Raw genomic sequence first — 15,104 nt, forward strand, 5'->3', positions numbered from 1 at the left:
AAGTTAGAGCCAGAACCTGACCTTGTGGTTAAACCTTCAACCAGTGTTCTCTCTAATTTTTTTGATCTGTGTGCAGAATGAGTTTTGTTCTGGGTGGCAGTATCAAGGCCGTGTGTGCGCACATGCATTCAGAGTGGGACCTTCCTTAAACCTGAGTGGGATCTAAAATTAACTGAGCGGACATCAAAAACCGTGTGAGGGAACACTGCCTCCAACCCACCTTCATTTTAATAGTTATGCTAGATCACCCAGAAAAAGCAACATAAATTATTCCCAAAGTAATATTTAGGTAGTGTGTAGGTAGACATATACACTGAATTATGCATAGAAAAAATAGCATTTATTGTACTAAAGAAATGATGAAGATTCTGCAGCCAATATATAAAATACACAGTAAAATTAGAATTAGATACCTATGTTTCTTCCTTCAGTTTTAAATCCACAGGTATTCTCAACAAAGAGAATATTTAAATATGAGTAGGAAAAAAATTCCTTTTCCTATGGCGACATCCTGAAGCTTGTAAGCACCAAAACCATTTCGTATCTTCCTCATACAAAGGAAGTTCATTTATGCAGACAAAAAAGGTACTAGGCTGGGGAACTAGTAGTTCCAGTTGCCACTGCAGGGACTATTTTTGAATCTTACCGTTTCTGAAAGCATCTTTAAGGAATTCTTCAAGCTGTCTGGCAAATGCTGCCTTGCAGAATTAAGCAGCAGGTCTGCATGGCTTGATATGAGAGGTTGCAGATGATTGATGTTACTGAGAACTTCTTTTGCCTTGGCTGTGTTTTCAGGTGAATAGTAAATACATTGGTACCCAGTACTGCAGCAAGAAATGCAGAGACAAAATAATTTTTAATAATATAGTCAAAACCTGTTTCCACTTTTAAGGACCAGATGGCTAATCGTTATCAGTATGCGAAGACTCTCACCAGCTCTGTCATTAACATGGAAAGGTATTCTAAACTTTACTGTAACATCTTTATGGGCATTATTTTAAAACTCAACTTGCTAAAGGGCTAGAAAACAGACCTTGCTGGAACAGTAAGAGACAGTAACCTTTTCTTTGATTAACACTCCAGGCAGCATTGCTGAAACTAATTATTCCCTGAAGCACTTTAAATGAACTGTTGTACCATGGAAAAAAACAAACCAAATAAGAAAAAGGAGACATGTTCCGGTTCTTTACAATTTTGAAGAAAATAAAGGTTTATATCGCCTCTAATGACACATTTAACCATTTGTACCAGGCTGGAGTAACATTCATCTCCACACCTCCATACTGTTAAACTACAGCATTCTATCCGCTCAATCCAGTTTATTACCTGTCTCATAAGTTCTCTAAAGAGACCATGAGATAGTTTTCAAAAAGTGCATAGTGCCATCAATGTGCATGGTTTGTTAACAGAGTAACAAGGAGTTTTACAGAGTAACGAGGAGGAGTTTGCAAACTAACATTCAACACCGAGGAGGCACTGTGGGTAGGAGAGGAAGGAGGTGGTGGGAGTCCGCAGAGGACGAATGTGTGATCAGTTAATTTATGCACACTGAAGTTTCATTTCAGTAGAGGTTGTTAAGCAAAGCAGTTGTTTGAAAGCAACAGAACAATTGCTTTGGCAACATTCAGTTTAGGTTCCTGAGCATCTGTTTCCCCAGCCGCAGCCCTGCATCCATGGCAGAATCCTCATTAACAGCTACAACCTAATTTCTAACCACAGAGACCCTTCACTCATGTTACTGATATTGACAACAAAGGCAGCAGTAAAACAAATCCCACAACAAAGATGATGGAGGCCGCTTGAAGAAGTGGGGAAGAGGTTTAAACCTGGAGTTGTGCCATTGGTCAGTCAGTAATTATGCATTAATAGTGAGGACATATATGAGACCAGTAATTTTTCTCTTTCGATTACACCTATGTTTCTGTACAAGTAAATTCATGGAGTTATAATTCACTCAGACACATTAGTATAATTACCACCAGTGATTACCAGAGGCATTGGTTCACTACGGTAATATTATTTATTACAATGTTTTCTTGAAGCAAGCTTTCATCCTATGTGTTTGATACCAAAAGAGGCAGCACTAATATTTCATGTGGTACCATTTCCTTTCATATATATTCAAATTTATATATTTATCTTAAAATTCCACAATCTTTCCACTTGTACTGTGACATTCTCATGATAAAAAGTATTAAGAGTCAGCCAGCGTGGTGTAGTGGTTAGAGTGCTGGACTAGGACCGGGGAGACCTGAGTTCAAATCCCCATTCAGCCATGATACTAGCTGGGTGACTCTGGGCCAGTTACTTCTCTCTCAGCCTGACCTACTTCACAGGGTTGTTGTGAGGAGAAACTTAAGTATGTAGTACACCACTCTGGGCTCCTTGGAAGAAGAGCGGGATATAAAATGTAAAATAATAATAACAAAAATAATATTAATAGGAACTGGGCCTTCTCTGTGACTGCCCCAGGGCTTTGGAACCCACTCCCTGCTGAAGAAAGAACATCTCCTTCTCGTTTGTTTTTAGGAGGACCCTGAAGATGAACCTATTTCCCAGGCCTTCAACTGATACCCAAATCTTTGAATTTTAATGTGTTTTTATCTATTATGATCATTTTATGGATTTTAAATGTTTTATATTTTATATTATGTTTTAATTCTGTACACTGCCTAGAGATTTTGATATTGGGCGGTATATAAATCCAATAAATAAATCTTATAGTACGTGTTCCTAGATAGATAGATATAAGAACATGTACTATATATATACACACACATACACACACACACACACCTCCACCCCCACCCCCATCTGAGTTATAACTATGCAAAAGGGGGGGGGGAAATCATGTATAGATCCACTTAGTAAATACAGACTCTTTGCAAGGCCCAGGTGACAAAGAGTCATTTCATTTGCCAGCAAAGTAGCATTAATACAGACTGTGCCAGCCCAATGTCTCGGACTGGCTGATGGCACAAGTTCTGTTAAGTTGGTTGGTGAAGCAATCTTCACATCTACTAAATGCATCTCTGCTGACCCAACAGGGCATAAGGCTAGGCTCTCTGACAGGGTGTGAAAATAAATGATACAGCAAACTTGCTCAGGTCTGGGTCTGATCAGACTGCCATGCATGCCACCTTGAGCTCTATGTTGAAAGGTGGACTAAAAGTATAGTATACATATGTTAAGATAGGTCATTCAGAATTTTAATGTAGAGACATAAAGGGTTTTCTATATACTTATGAAATACCATGAAAATATATACTGTGTGTACATGTACACACACTAACACTACACTACTACAGATGCATGTTCAAAAATATGACAAAGGTCTTGTGTACTTTAAAGACCTTTAAAAATCATTTCTTTAAAGGTCTTTAAAAATCAATTCTATCATCACCTTTTGATAATAGAGTTTCAATTACTACTGTTTCCAAACAGAACTACTGAGTAAATGTAGAATGAGGATCTGAGTAAAGCTGACTGACAAGGACAAGGCTTTCATTGAAAGGGATACCAATGTGATAGCTTAATGCACAGATACACTGAGAAAAACTATATATTTGAGGGCAAACATAATGCCATTGTTCCTGAATAATATGTCAGTCACATTGTTTTTCTAAATCAGAACAAAACAAACCCCTTGTTACGTACAGTGTTATGTCCCTTACATTATTTTATTTATTCTTATTTATTTATTTATCCATCCATTCAATTTCTATACCACCCTTCCAAAAATAGCTCAGGGAGGATTACACAGAGAAATAATAAATAAATAAGATGGATCGCTGCCCCCAAAGGGCTCACAATCTAAAAAGAAACACAAGACAGACACCAGCAACAGTCACTGGAGGTACTGTGCTGGGGGTGGATAGGGCCAGTTACTCTCCCCTTGCTAAATAAAGAGAATCACCACATTAAAAGGTGCCTCTTTGCCAAGTTAGCAGGGGTAAAGGTGTAAAGGTGTAGGTGTGTGTGTGCTCGTGCATGCAAGCATGCCGATTCTATAATTATGTCTTCTGGATTAAAGTGTGTGTGTTTCTCCTTTTGGAGTTAACATGCTTGTACTGTCAGTCTAATATATGCACATACTTTTAAATAACCATTTTGCTTGTTAAATTACTTTTAGTTTAATGCAATCCTTAGTTTGGGATAACAGTTATATTGTAAAACTAAAAATATTGTAAAACTAAAAATATAGGACTATATGACATAGAATAATTTAAATAAGTGGATAGTATTACTGAGTAACCTTCTACTCACAACATTTCTAATTTATTAAGAACTGAAGTTAAATGCCTGGTGTTTAATGACAGCATGCTATAATTCCATTCCTGCTGTTAAGTGAGTAATTCTTGTAAATGAGTTAAGATTGTTACCATCTGGTAAAGTTTCTTACAATAGTTATTTCATGCAGAAAAGATCAGCATCTCTAGGATATGAACACACAGGCCCCATTCAGACACTGGCTGGTTCAGATGTCATGTGGAACCTCAGCTATATCCTGCCTCCACACGATGTTCTCAAGCCTCAGGAGTATGCCCACCCTGCCCACATGAGCATTTACTTCTGATTTAGATTAAATTAAATCAAGAACGATAATGAAATCCAAACTGACCAATCTTGGTTTTTCTAACTACTTATATGTTATAAAGCGTGATCAGTTGTTCACACATTATGCTCAACATATGTACAACACCACACTTCCTATTTGTACCCTGCATTTTAGGGGCCTGTACCAAGTTCACTTTTAAAATGAATGCACATACAGTTATTCATCCAAACCATTTGTACAGCTTCCTTTTTCTTTCTTAGCTGAGATGCATATTTTATTTGTAATTGTGTCTTTGATTGTAGTGACCTTTGGTTATAAACAATACATTATTTACTTACTCACAGAAACCTTGGTTAGTCTGCCTGTGCACAACATCCCTGAACCTCTGTGAACCAAAGATTTGAACTGGTTGATTCTCTATAGCGGAACACCTCAGGACTGCGTACAACTTCCTCCATGCCCGCATGAGCATCTACTTCCAATATAGGTTAAAATAAACCAAGATCAATTGCTATATTCGGAGTAATCTTGATTTATTCTAGTCTATTTATTAGAAATAAACCATAATCCGAAAGCAAGGTTTGAAGTAAATTACAGTTTACACACCATACGCAGACTTTGCATGTATTGAAAACTGCATCTTAATAGGGATACACATTCTGCATTGTGCAATAAGCCTCTCCTAACCTTTCTCCCCCAAACTCAAAAATAGTTGTAAAGGGCACAGCCCTAGTGTATGGGCTTTCAGGAGTATGGCTTACCAGTTGTCAGGTAAGGAGCAGCATAGTAACAATGGCCAGCACAGTGTTGTCCTGGCAGTGGCAAGAAAATGGGACCATAATCCTTTACTGTATCAGTGATCCAGAATTGTCACAAATCCAATGGGGTTTCCCAACTACTATGAGGCTACAGTGGAAAGGGAAATTCTTATTGTGAATTCCGGCTCTCTGAGATTCCTGGAGGGCATTCCATGTATGGGTTAGGCCCCTCCCTCAGAGCGATAGGCAGGGCCAAACTTGAAGACTTCTCCGGGGAAGGTGCCACTCTGCCTTCCCCAGACCAGACTGGAAAAGCAGAGGCACCCCTTACCATCCACTGTAGAAAAAGAAACTAATCCAAGAACTCAGTACCTAGAACAAAAACTGAACCACCAGTAGGTGGAGTACAATCCAACAAGAATGAGGGAGAGGAGGATGAAGAGAGAAGGGTAACAGAGGGAAAAACCCCAGAAAGCCCTACCTACTGCTCCCACATCTGCGGCGAAGGCAGAAGCCTTAGTAAAAACAAAAAACTAGAAGGAAACTAGGAACAACTAGTTCCAGGTACTGAACTAGGGTGGGCCTAATTCCCTCCGGGAGTCTCAGAGTGCCAGAATTCACAGAAAGAATTTCCCTTTCTGGAACGCACACCATGTATGGGATCTAGAACAGCAGTGTCATCCCAAGGCAGGGAGGTAATGCATGTCACTGAGAAAGCATCTTCTGCAAATTCCATCTGCCAAAGGCAGCATCGGATGACAAAAACCCATCAATTTTGTAATGTTTAGAGAGGGAATGAATGGAGGCCCAGGTGGCCACCCTACAGACCTCTGCCATGGGAAAATTGCCCTTTGCCATGGTAGAAGTAGCCTCTCCTCACAAGGAATGGTCTGTAATGCCCGTGGGAGGGACCTTTCCCAAACTCTTTTAGGTCTGCGAGATGCATTCCCTGAGCCACCTAGAAGTGGCTGCTGAAGACACTTCTCCCGCCGAGAACTGTCCTTGAAAGCAAGAAAAAGACTCAATTTTATGTAGCATAGCCATACAATCAAGGCAGAACCAAAGCGCTCTCCAGATATCTAGGGAATGCCACCTGCGTTCCTGTGGAGGAATAGGATTTGTAGGTCTCAACTTCTGAGACCAGTGAAAAAGAGAATTAACTTTCGGAACAAAGGAGGGATCAGCATGTAAAATGACCTTTGCCCTTATGAAAAACAGACAAATCCAGGTTGGCTGACAAGACGCTGAGCTCGGAAACCCTGTGCGTGGACTTGATGGTGATGAGGAAAACAGACTTAAGGGTCAATACCCAAAGATTACAAGTGGCCATAGGCTCAAAGGGTGGTGACATAAGATTGGAGAGCATTCCAAGTAGAGAACTGGTGGACCATGCGGGGGGGGGGGGGAGCAAGGCAGCCCCCTTGAGGAAATGCCCAACATGAGGATGTGAGCAAATCCTACGCTGCTCCCTGGTGTCCGAATACGATTGAGCACAGCAACCTGATGTCTAAGGTTGCTAGAGCTCAATCCCTTGTCGAGGCCAGATTGTAAAAACCCTAGGATGTCCTGGACCTCCACAGTGTGACCGGTCCTACTGCTAGGCTGTGAGGTGGAAAATGTCCAGTTGAGGGTGTACTGCCACCCCCTGGGTCAGCAGATCTGGATGTGCAGGAATCCGCCACTAGGTGTGGCCTGCTAGGGGCAAGAGATCCACAAACCACAGGACGAGGCCAATAATGAGTGATCAGAACCACCTCGGCCTGCTCTGCCTGTATGGTCTGTAGCATCCTTGGAAGAAGAGGAACTGGTGGAAAGACATACAGAAATCCCTGTAGCCAAGGAAGAGACAATGCATCAATTCGCAGACTCTAAGGGCATGAGAGGTGTGTGAAAAAAGGTCCAGGTGTGCGTTTTCACTCATGACAAACATATTAAACTTTGGTAGACCGAAGCGATGGACCATTTGCCAGAACAACTCCAGATATAATGTCCAATCCGACTCCACCATTGAATTCCAGCTGAGTCAAATCCACCAACACATTGGATATTTCCTCTACGTGTTCTGCTCTGATTTATAGTAGACGTTCTGCCCAGAGTAGCAGCAAATGGGCCTCCCTGTTCAGGACCTCAGACTTTGTACCTCTCTGTTCGTTCACGTATGCCTTCGCAGACATATTGTTGGTTCTGATCAGAATGTGACGTCCCTGAACTGCTGTCTCGAATGCTAGCAGTGCCATCTGCACAACTCGCAAACAACCAATTGATGCTTCTTTTGGACTTTTCCACAGACCAAACTCCCTGCGCAGTCCTGTCTCCCATGTGTGCTCCCCTCCTGGTCAGACTGGTGTTTATGGTGATCATCTAGTGGTCTGGCAACTGAAGGCTGGTGACCTCCAGCAGCCGACCCTCTTTCAGGCACTAGACCAGAGATGAATGTAGTGCTCTTGTCACAGAAATCTGATGCTGGTATCTTAGGGTGATCTGTTCCTGGAAGGGGAGAAGCAGTAGTGACTGGTGGGCATTGGAGCGGGGCCAGGGCAGGAAGAGAAAAAACAACAACAGAGAAAACCATAGGGCTCAGTAGAGCTCTGCAAAAACCCCTACTGCCTTGTTTGCTAGGCAGTTCTGGTCTGGAAGGCAGGGCAATCCCTCCCCCGGAGGAGTCTTCAAGTTTGATCCTGACTATTGCTCTGAGGGAGAGGGAGAGGGATGTCCTCCGGGAGCCTCTGGAGAAAAGTAGAATGAGGGTATTTAAGGTTGCTTGGAAGGTTTGGTGAGGAGGACAATGAGAAGCAGGTTGTTTTGCTTTTTAGCAGCAAATAAAGCCTACAAACCAGCAGGAGAGGATGTAAATGGTTGTTTGAAGCTTTTGGGATGTTCACAGTGGATCATTCTGGCCATCGGTTTCATCATCTGAAGTAGATGCATTAATGAGTACTACCAAAACATTATTTAGAGCCAAGATGTGCTAGACACAGTACAGAATGCATTATTAGGAGAGTCTTATGTGGGAAACATCTATTGATGGCTACCGCAGAAACTATGAACTGGGCCATCAGCAGCAACAAAAATAGACAGCTTTAAAGCAACTTCAACTTGGTACAGAATGTGTCAGGAAATCAGTCCAATTACTTTAGGAGGAATGGCATGATTATTGTGATCCAAAGGAAACCGCCTAGAGCCTTTGGAGTCAGGTGGTATAGACATTAAATAAATAAATAATGAATAATAAATATGAGTTAGCAGAGGTATTCTGAAACAGCTGCAGGGGAGGACCAGGGTGGGTGATGGGAAAGGCATCAAAGGTCTTCTAGCTAGTCTTCATTAAAAAAAAAAGTTAAAACAGGTGGTGGACAGGATGTAGAATTTTAGAAGCCAATACAAAGAGGAAGGCGGGGCACTCTAAATGTTTAAAAAGAAGGAGTGGGATTGGGTAAGATCTTGGGCATGGGAAAATGATGTCCAAAATCATCACATCCAAAGTTTGCATTTGTCAGGGATAAATGTTATTTTGAGGATCAATACCACCTTTGTACAGAGGCTCAAGAAGGCTAACAATTCTATTTATGAAAAACATTCACACACTAATGAAAGCAATGCAACAAATAAAAACAATGGTTGACATCCTGATTAGTGAAGCATGAGTGTATGAAGTTTTGGTGGGGACATGCCAGGAACCCACATGCAACTCCCCCAGTCTTCCTGAGAAGCACACTTTTGTGCCATGGGACTATGACTTCTGAGCACTGTTCATTCTCTGGAAGCACTTTGTAAGACCAGAAACATGTCACAGGTGCACATGTCTTGGAGGGCAATTCCACAGTTTACATCCTACAAGTGAAAAAGCCTCTGTCTGGTTACTACCTGCTTCTCCTCAGAAGGCAGATACATTTGGAGAAGAAACTATCTTTACTAATGGGCAGGTACATATGAGAACAGACACCTAGGACTTCAGATACCTTGGCCCCAAACAATTTAGGGCTTTAAAGGTTAAAACCAGCAGTTAAATTGGACCTGGAAAGATTGCCAACTAGTGAAGCTCTTTTAAAAACTGCTTGGTACAATTTTGACAGACTGTTACGTTCAACAGTCTGGCTGATGTATTTTAAACCAGTTGTAATTTCTAAATGCTTTTCAAGGACATCCCTACGTAGTAATCTAGCCTAGACATCAAAAAAGCATGGCTAACTGGGGCCAGATCATCTATCTCCAGGAAGGGATGTAGTTGGCATACCAGGTCAACGTAGGAAAAGGTGCTGCAAGTGCTTGCGTCCAAGCTGGATCAAGCAGCACTCCCAGACTGCAAACCAGATCCTTAAGGGAGAGTGAAACCTTGTTGAGGTTGCCGACATTAGTACAGGGAGAAAGGGAGTTGGTTTGAAATTTAGGGTTATACTGCACTCTTAGGTTGTGTCTTAAGCAAGACCTGCTTACAATTTAGACATTTTTCAAAATTTTCCTTGTTTTGAAATTCAAATTTTCCAATGATTTCCTTGAAACCACTGAAAAATACAAATCACAGAATATATTTATCACTCAGAAGGAACTTTCACATTACAATCCTATGAATTTTTACTCAGATGTTCTACTGAGTTCTATGTAATTTACACTTCAATAAAGAGTAACTTCAGCTGAACATTATTGTAAAGATGCTTGTAGACACGAGTCTCTTCACAAATGTTATACCTATCCTGTAGCAGTTTCACTGGTTACCAGTTTGCTTTCAGGCTGGATTAGTGCTGGTCTTGACCTTTAAAGGCCTATACAGCTTGGGGCTGGGGTATTTGTTGGAAAACATTCACTCTTACGAACCTGCTGGGGCCCTCCATCTCAGGCCCTGTTCATGGCCCTGCCACTAATGGAATTCTGATTGGCAGGGACTAAAGACAGAGCCTTCTTGGTTATGGCCCCTCAGTTTCAGAATGCTTTCCCAGAAGAGCTTTGCTATGCTCCCTCCCCACAGCATTTAAAAAAAAACCCATTAGCCTATATTTTTAGATAGGCTTTTAAATGTTTTATCTGTTACTCATATCTGGTGGGTTTTACCTATAACTTTCTAACTTGTAGCATTTCAGTTTATTTTATTATTTATTTATTTAGCACATTTTTATACTGCCCTAACCCAAGGTTTAGTTTTAATGGGGTCTTTTTCAGTTAATTTTTAAAATTATATATATATTTAAAATTATATATATATAATTTTATCTGTTTTACTAAATTTGTGAACTGCCGCAAGCAATACTGCACCATTGGGGCAGGGTATAAATATTTTAAATAAATGAATAGTACTGTATATAGGTTTAGGATTGCTGCCTTAATGTGTGAAAATTGCATTACAATTAAGTTTGCCAACAAATAATTTTACTAGCCCCACAAACTCAACATAGACATATTTTTTATAATAATGAAAGAAAACTACTACCACTCATTGGTAAAAGGAAAGCCCCCCCTACTTAGAATTTTATTTCATTATCTATTTTAATAGAATATCAAAAACAAATGAGCCTGACAAAATAAAACGCTCTTGGTTAAATTTTGTCGTCAGTATGAAGGTCCCAAAACTTTAGTTGATTAATCTAATTAAACTAATCAAAGCTTACAGCAATAATTAAAAATAAGACATTAATCTGTCTCATTTGTTCTTTAACAACCCTGTAAGGAAAATCATTTCCATTGCCATTAAAAAAAAGGGAACTGACTGACATCTAGTGGCTTTTGAGGAAGCATTTGAATGACTTGCCTGAAATGGCAAAAGTGGAACTCGAACTCAAGTCAATGCTGAACACCCTGTCCATTTGCTCTGTCTTAAATTCTTGTAATAACCCTCAGGGACACTTTTGTGTTCCGTGATGGGTTGTAATGGGGCATTAAAAACCTCATAATGATAAGCCTATGTGTTTTGATGAAACACATCTCATCTGATTATCTTCTGAATGAGAAGAAAAAGTCTTTGGTCTATTTGGAAAGTGATTTATGGACATTTTAAGCACTGAAAAGCTGCATCAGTTTAACTTACAGCCCATCTAGCAACATGTTGCTGCACAATGTGGCCTTAAAAATAATAATCTAGGCTGCCATCCACTTTAGCACAAAGACTAATCTTTCCATTTACGAGAAGATGAAACAACCTAGTGCTGCAGAACAAATTAAGACCAAGCCTGGACAATTTACTGTATGTTGTTTGTGTATATTTTTTGAAGGCTGTTGCCAACAAAGCCTCACACCATAATAAATCAGTCAGATTCCTACATGCCACAGCATTTTTCTTCTAAAAACTGTGTTAATCCTTTTAAAAATGAAAAAAGCAACCTCAAGGCATATGGCTTGAATATTACAGCTGTTTATTTATCAAAATAAAGCAATTCAATGATCATATGAAGTTTCAAAATGATTTGTGCAATGTAGATTAGGCAACACATGAAACTAATATGTTTAATTTTAGAACTTCCATTGAGCATGGTCCAACAAAACATATGGGCTATTCAGATGTAATTCCAAATCAAATGATATGTTATGGAATTACAAGAAAAAGTAGGCATGAGCTTCAGACTCAAACACTCCTTCCTTTCTTTTGCTCATTAACAATTCCCACTCCTTGTTTTTAGCCAACTTTACTTAATTGTACAAAACGGTAAATTATGGGTGGGTTCAGACATTATGCAAAACTGTGGTTTATTTCATCTAACTGTGGTTAGTTTGTATGTTTGAACCTGTATCAGCCCACAAAAGTGCCGTTTTTTAAAGTAGTCAAACCACAATCTGAACCCAAGATTTGAAGTTGATCTGTTTTGTCCTCACCATGGTCCTGAGTGAAGGTTGAACCTGTAATCATGACTTAATTTTGGATTGTTTCAGTAACTCCATCATCACAGGGCTTGTGTATAGAGACAGGCAAACCTAAATTTAAGAGAATGTTTTCTTCCTCTGAGCCCCATGCCCATTGGGATCATCCAGATAGGTCCAGCTGCAGGTCCCACTGGCTTTTCTGGTGGTTACTCAGGGACGGGCCTCCTCTGTTGCTGCCCTGAGGCTTTGGAATGCGCCCCCTGTTGAAATAAGAGCCACCTAATCTCTGACAGCTTTTAAAAAGAGTCATTTATTCACTGAAGTTTTTTAACTAGAATTGTGGTTTTCATATTTTAAATTTATGTTTTAATTTGTTTTATGTTTGTTGTAAACTGCCAAGAGATGTGAGTTTGGAGCAGTATACAAATATACTGACTAACTAAGATTACAGGAGATAAGAAGAAGGGATGAGATGCAAACCAACCACATATGGATAAAACAACCAAGATCTGGTGACTATCTATGGTGCCAATCCAGGATTGTTAAATAAACTTTAGTTAAAATAAGCCATGATTATGCTTGATGTCTGAAACAATCCTATGGTCTGCCACAAAAATGGACGGGACGTTACTAACTGCGACATGCAAGTCAAGGAGGGAGCATGCAAGTCTGAGGCATGATGTCCTAACAACCCTGTTCAGCATTTTGTTAGAAGAATCTGATGGAGTTTCACTCATTTAACATTTTCTAGCTCCAGTACAAGGGCAGCCTGGCCTGGACATTTCCTACCAGCCTCTTCCTGCCTTTTAGATAAACTCCGTATTTCTATCAGATGTATATATTGTTTCTGTACAAACACTATTAAGTCTAGGGCTAGGAAGATTCAGAAATTTATATAACAAACAGTTTGAGAAAATAGACTTAACAGTGCAATCCTAAATGCACTTACTAGGGAGTCAGCTGCACTGAACACGTTGGGACTTGCTCCAAATAAACATGCATGGAATGGACTGCAAAACCCCATGATGATGAGATTGTAATAATACTTTCATCCAATTAGCTGGTTCAGAAAATACATCCACAAGCCCATCCTAATTGCATGGGGGGAAGAGACTGGGGGTGACATCTCCCCTCTTCTGTCATGTCACTGCCTAATAGTGTAAGGGACTCTTCAGGGAAACGTCCCTCAACATGTGAATAAAATACTTTAAAGTACTTCATGTGCACCCATGCTCTGCACACATGTGATGAGGATGGGTTAGCAAATGTAACATCCAAACTGGCCAAATGAGAATCGAGGAGAGATGAGACAGGAATATTCTGGAAAACTGTATGTCAGTTTTAATCCTGTTTAAAATTACATGTTCACAGAATTTGAAACCAATGAACATGTAATTTTAATTTTTCATGAAGCTCAATAAAAATATCCGTCATCATCAATCCTTTACTCATAATTAAATCTTCTAAGTTCAAGGGAACTTACAACTGAGAAGGTGTGTACAGGTCTGCAGTTTTAGAGGATTGTTTTTGTTTTTAAATTAAATGTTTGTGATAACATTCAAGGAGAATACAAGTCTTATTTTGTGCATTATGTTTGCTGAAGAATATACTTGATGTCAGTTATAATTTCAACCAATTCTATTAAACTTATGGGCTGAAATTAAATTAGGGCAGTCATTGAAAGCAGAAACTCTTCTTAGTAAGCCAATATTTTAATAATGCCTTAATATTTATACAAGAGATAAAAATAAGATTCAGGAACATTTGTTACTGACTTTTTTCTGTTTTTTCATTCCTGATATAAATAATATATTTTCTAAAAACCAAACATCAGAACATAGAGATGTGCAATTTGTTTCCACCTTGAATCAATTTGGGTTGAATCACAGGTGATTCGGGGATTCAACCTCAAATTGAAGCAAAATAAAGGGCTAGATTTGGGGTCAAAGAGAAACCCCCCCATTCAGGTGATTTGAGCACCATTTTGAGGCCTAATGGTCCAATGAGAGTTGGTCTACCAATTGGAGTCAGAGGGTAGACCAGCCCTCCACTCTGGAATTAGCGCATCTGCCTGCCTCGGACCGGTCTATCCTGTAAACTAGTCTTCTGAGGTGGGCAGATGTGCTAAATATGGAGCGGAGGGCTGGTCTATCTGCCAATCACAATTGGTAGACCAGCACTCCCTGGAAAAACAGTGCTATATTGAGGCCTGTTTTTCCAGCTCTCCCCAGAAAAATGGGCCTCAAAATGGTGCTCGAATCACTTGAATCGATTTGAGGTTGATTCATCGAGACAGCTGGCCAAACTTTGACGAATTAATTCAAGTTTTTGCTATTTGATTCAAGCTCAAATCGAATTACAAAATTTGATTTGGGCAGAGTCATGCTAGAACACTGATGTCAAAAGAGTGTGTGTGTGTGTGTGTGTGTGTGTGTGTGAAAGAGAGAGAGAGAGAGAGGGAGGGAGGAAGGAAGGGAGAGCGAGAGCGACTAAGCAGTTTATCTAAGCAGCAATTTTTCTTTTTCTATTTAGAATTTCACTTCAATTACTGTTTAAGGAAACTACCACTTTTTAATCTATTCACATTATATTCTGCCTGATATCTCAAGGTGTCACTCTTCCTGCAATCCAGGCCTCAGAGAGGTGATCCCTCTCTGTAAAACAGAACATTTAAATTGTAAACATTAGCCCAGGACAGTGCTAAGTGGCCTCAAAGCATCTTTGGGCTGCTAAATAAACATGCACAGATTAAAAAAAAGTTGTCATTGCCACAATGAAATTAATTTTCTTCATTTTGAACCAGGCCTGTAGCCAGCTGGTGGCATGATGTGTACCTGCCACACCAAAAAAATTTCTTTTTCCCCCAGCCTCACTGACTGTTTTCACTGAACATTTTATAACCTGCCTCTCCTGACTTCTGCTACCTGCCCTCCTCCTCATTTTGAGGCTGGTTACAGTCCTGTTTTGAACCAAAGCAGTCTTTGGAACTATCTTTGTTAGGT

General features: G+C 40.0%; 1 protein-coding gene and 1 long non-coding RNA gene across 20 annotated transcripts in view; one reads left to right on the forward strand and one right to left on the reverse strand.

Annotated features, from left to right (window-relative positions):
- Positions 1-15,104, reverse strand: part of INPP4B (inositol polyphosphate-4-phosphatase type II B) — a 461,921-nt gene that overhangs the window by 117,742 nt on the left and 329,075 nt on the right. For all 19 annotated transcript variants that reach the window (XM_053253993.1, XM_053253999.1, XM_053254002.1 and 16 more), the window contains one exon: positions 647-824. In XM_053253993.1, coding sequence (XP_053109968.1) covers positions 647-824 — 178 coding nt within the window. The remainder of the gene's footprint in view (positions 1-646; positions 825-15,104) is intronic.
- Positions 801-5,072, forward strand: LOC128326691 (uncharacterized). The gene is made up of 2 exons (XR_008308203.1): positions 801-957; positions 4,903-5,072. It is a non-coding gene; the product is annotated as an uncharacterized LOC128326691 (long non-coding RNA).

The sequence above is a fragment of the Hemicordylus capensis genome, chromosome 5 (genome assembly GCF_027244095.1).
Source record: "Hemicordylus capensis ecotype Gifberg chromosome 5, rHemCap1.1.pri, whole genome shotgun sequence".
Lineage (NCBI taxonomy): Eukaryota > Metazoa > Chordata > Lepidosauria > Squamata > Cordylidae > Hemicordylus > Hemicordylus capensis.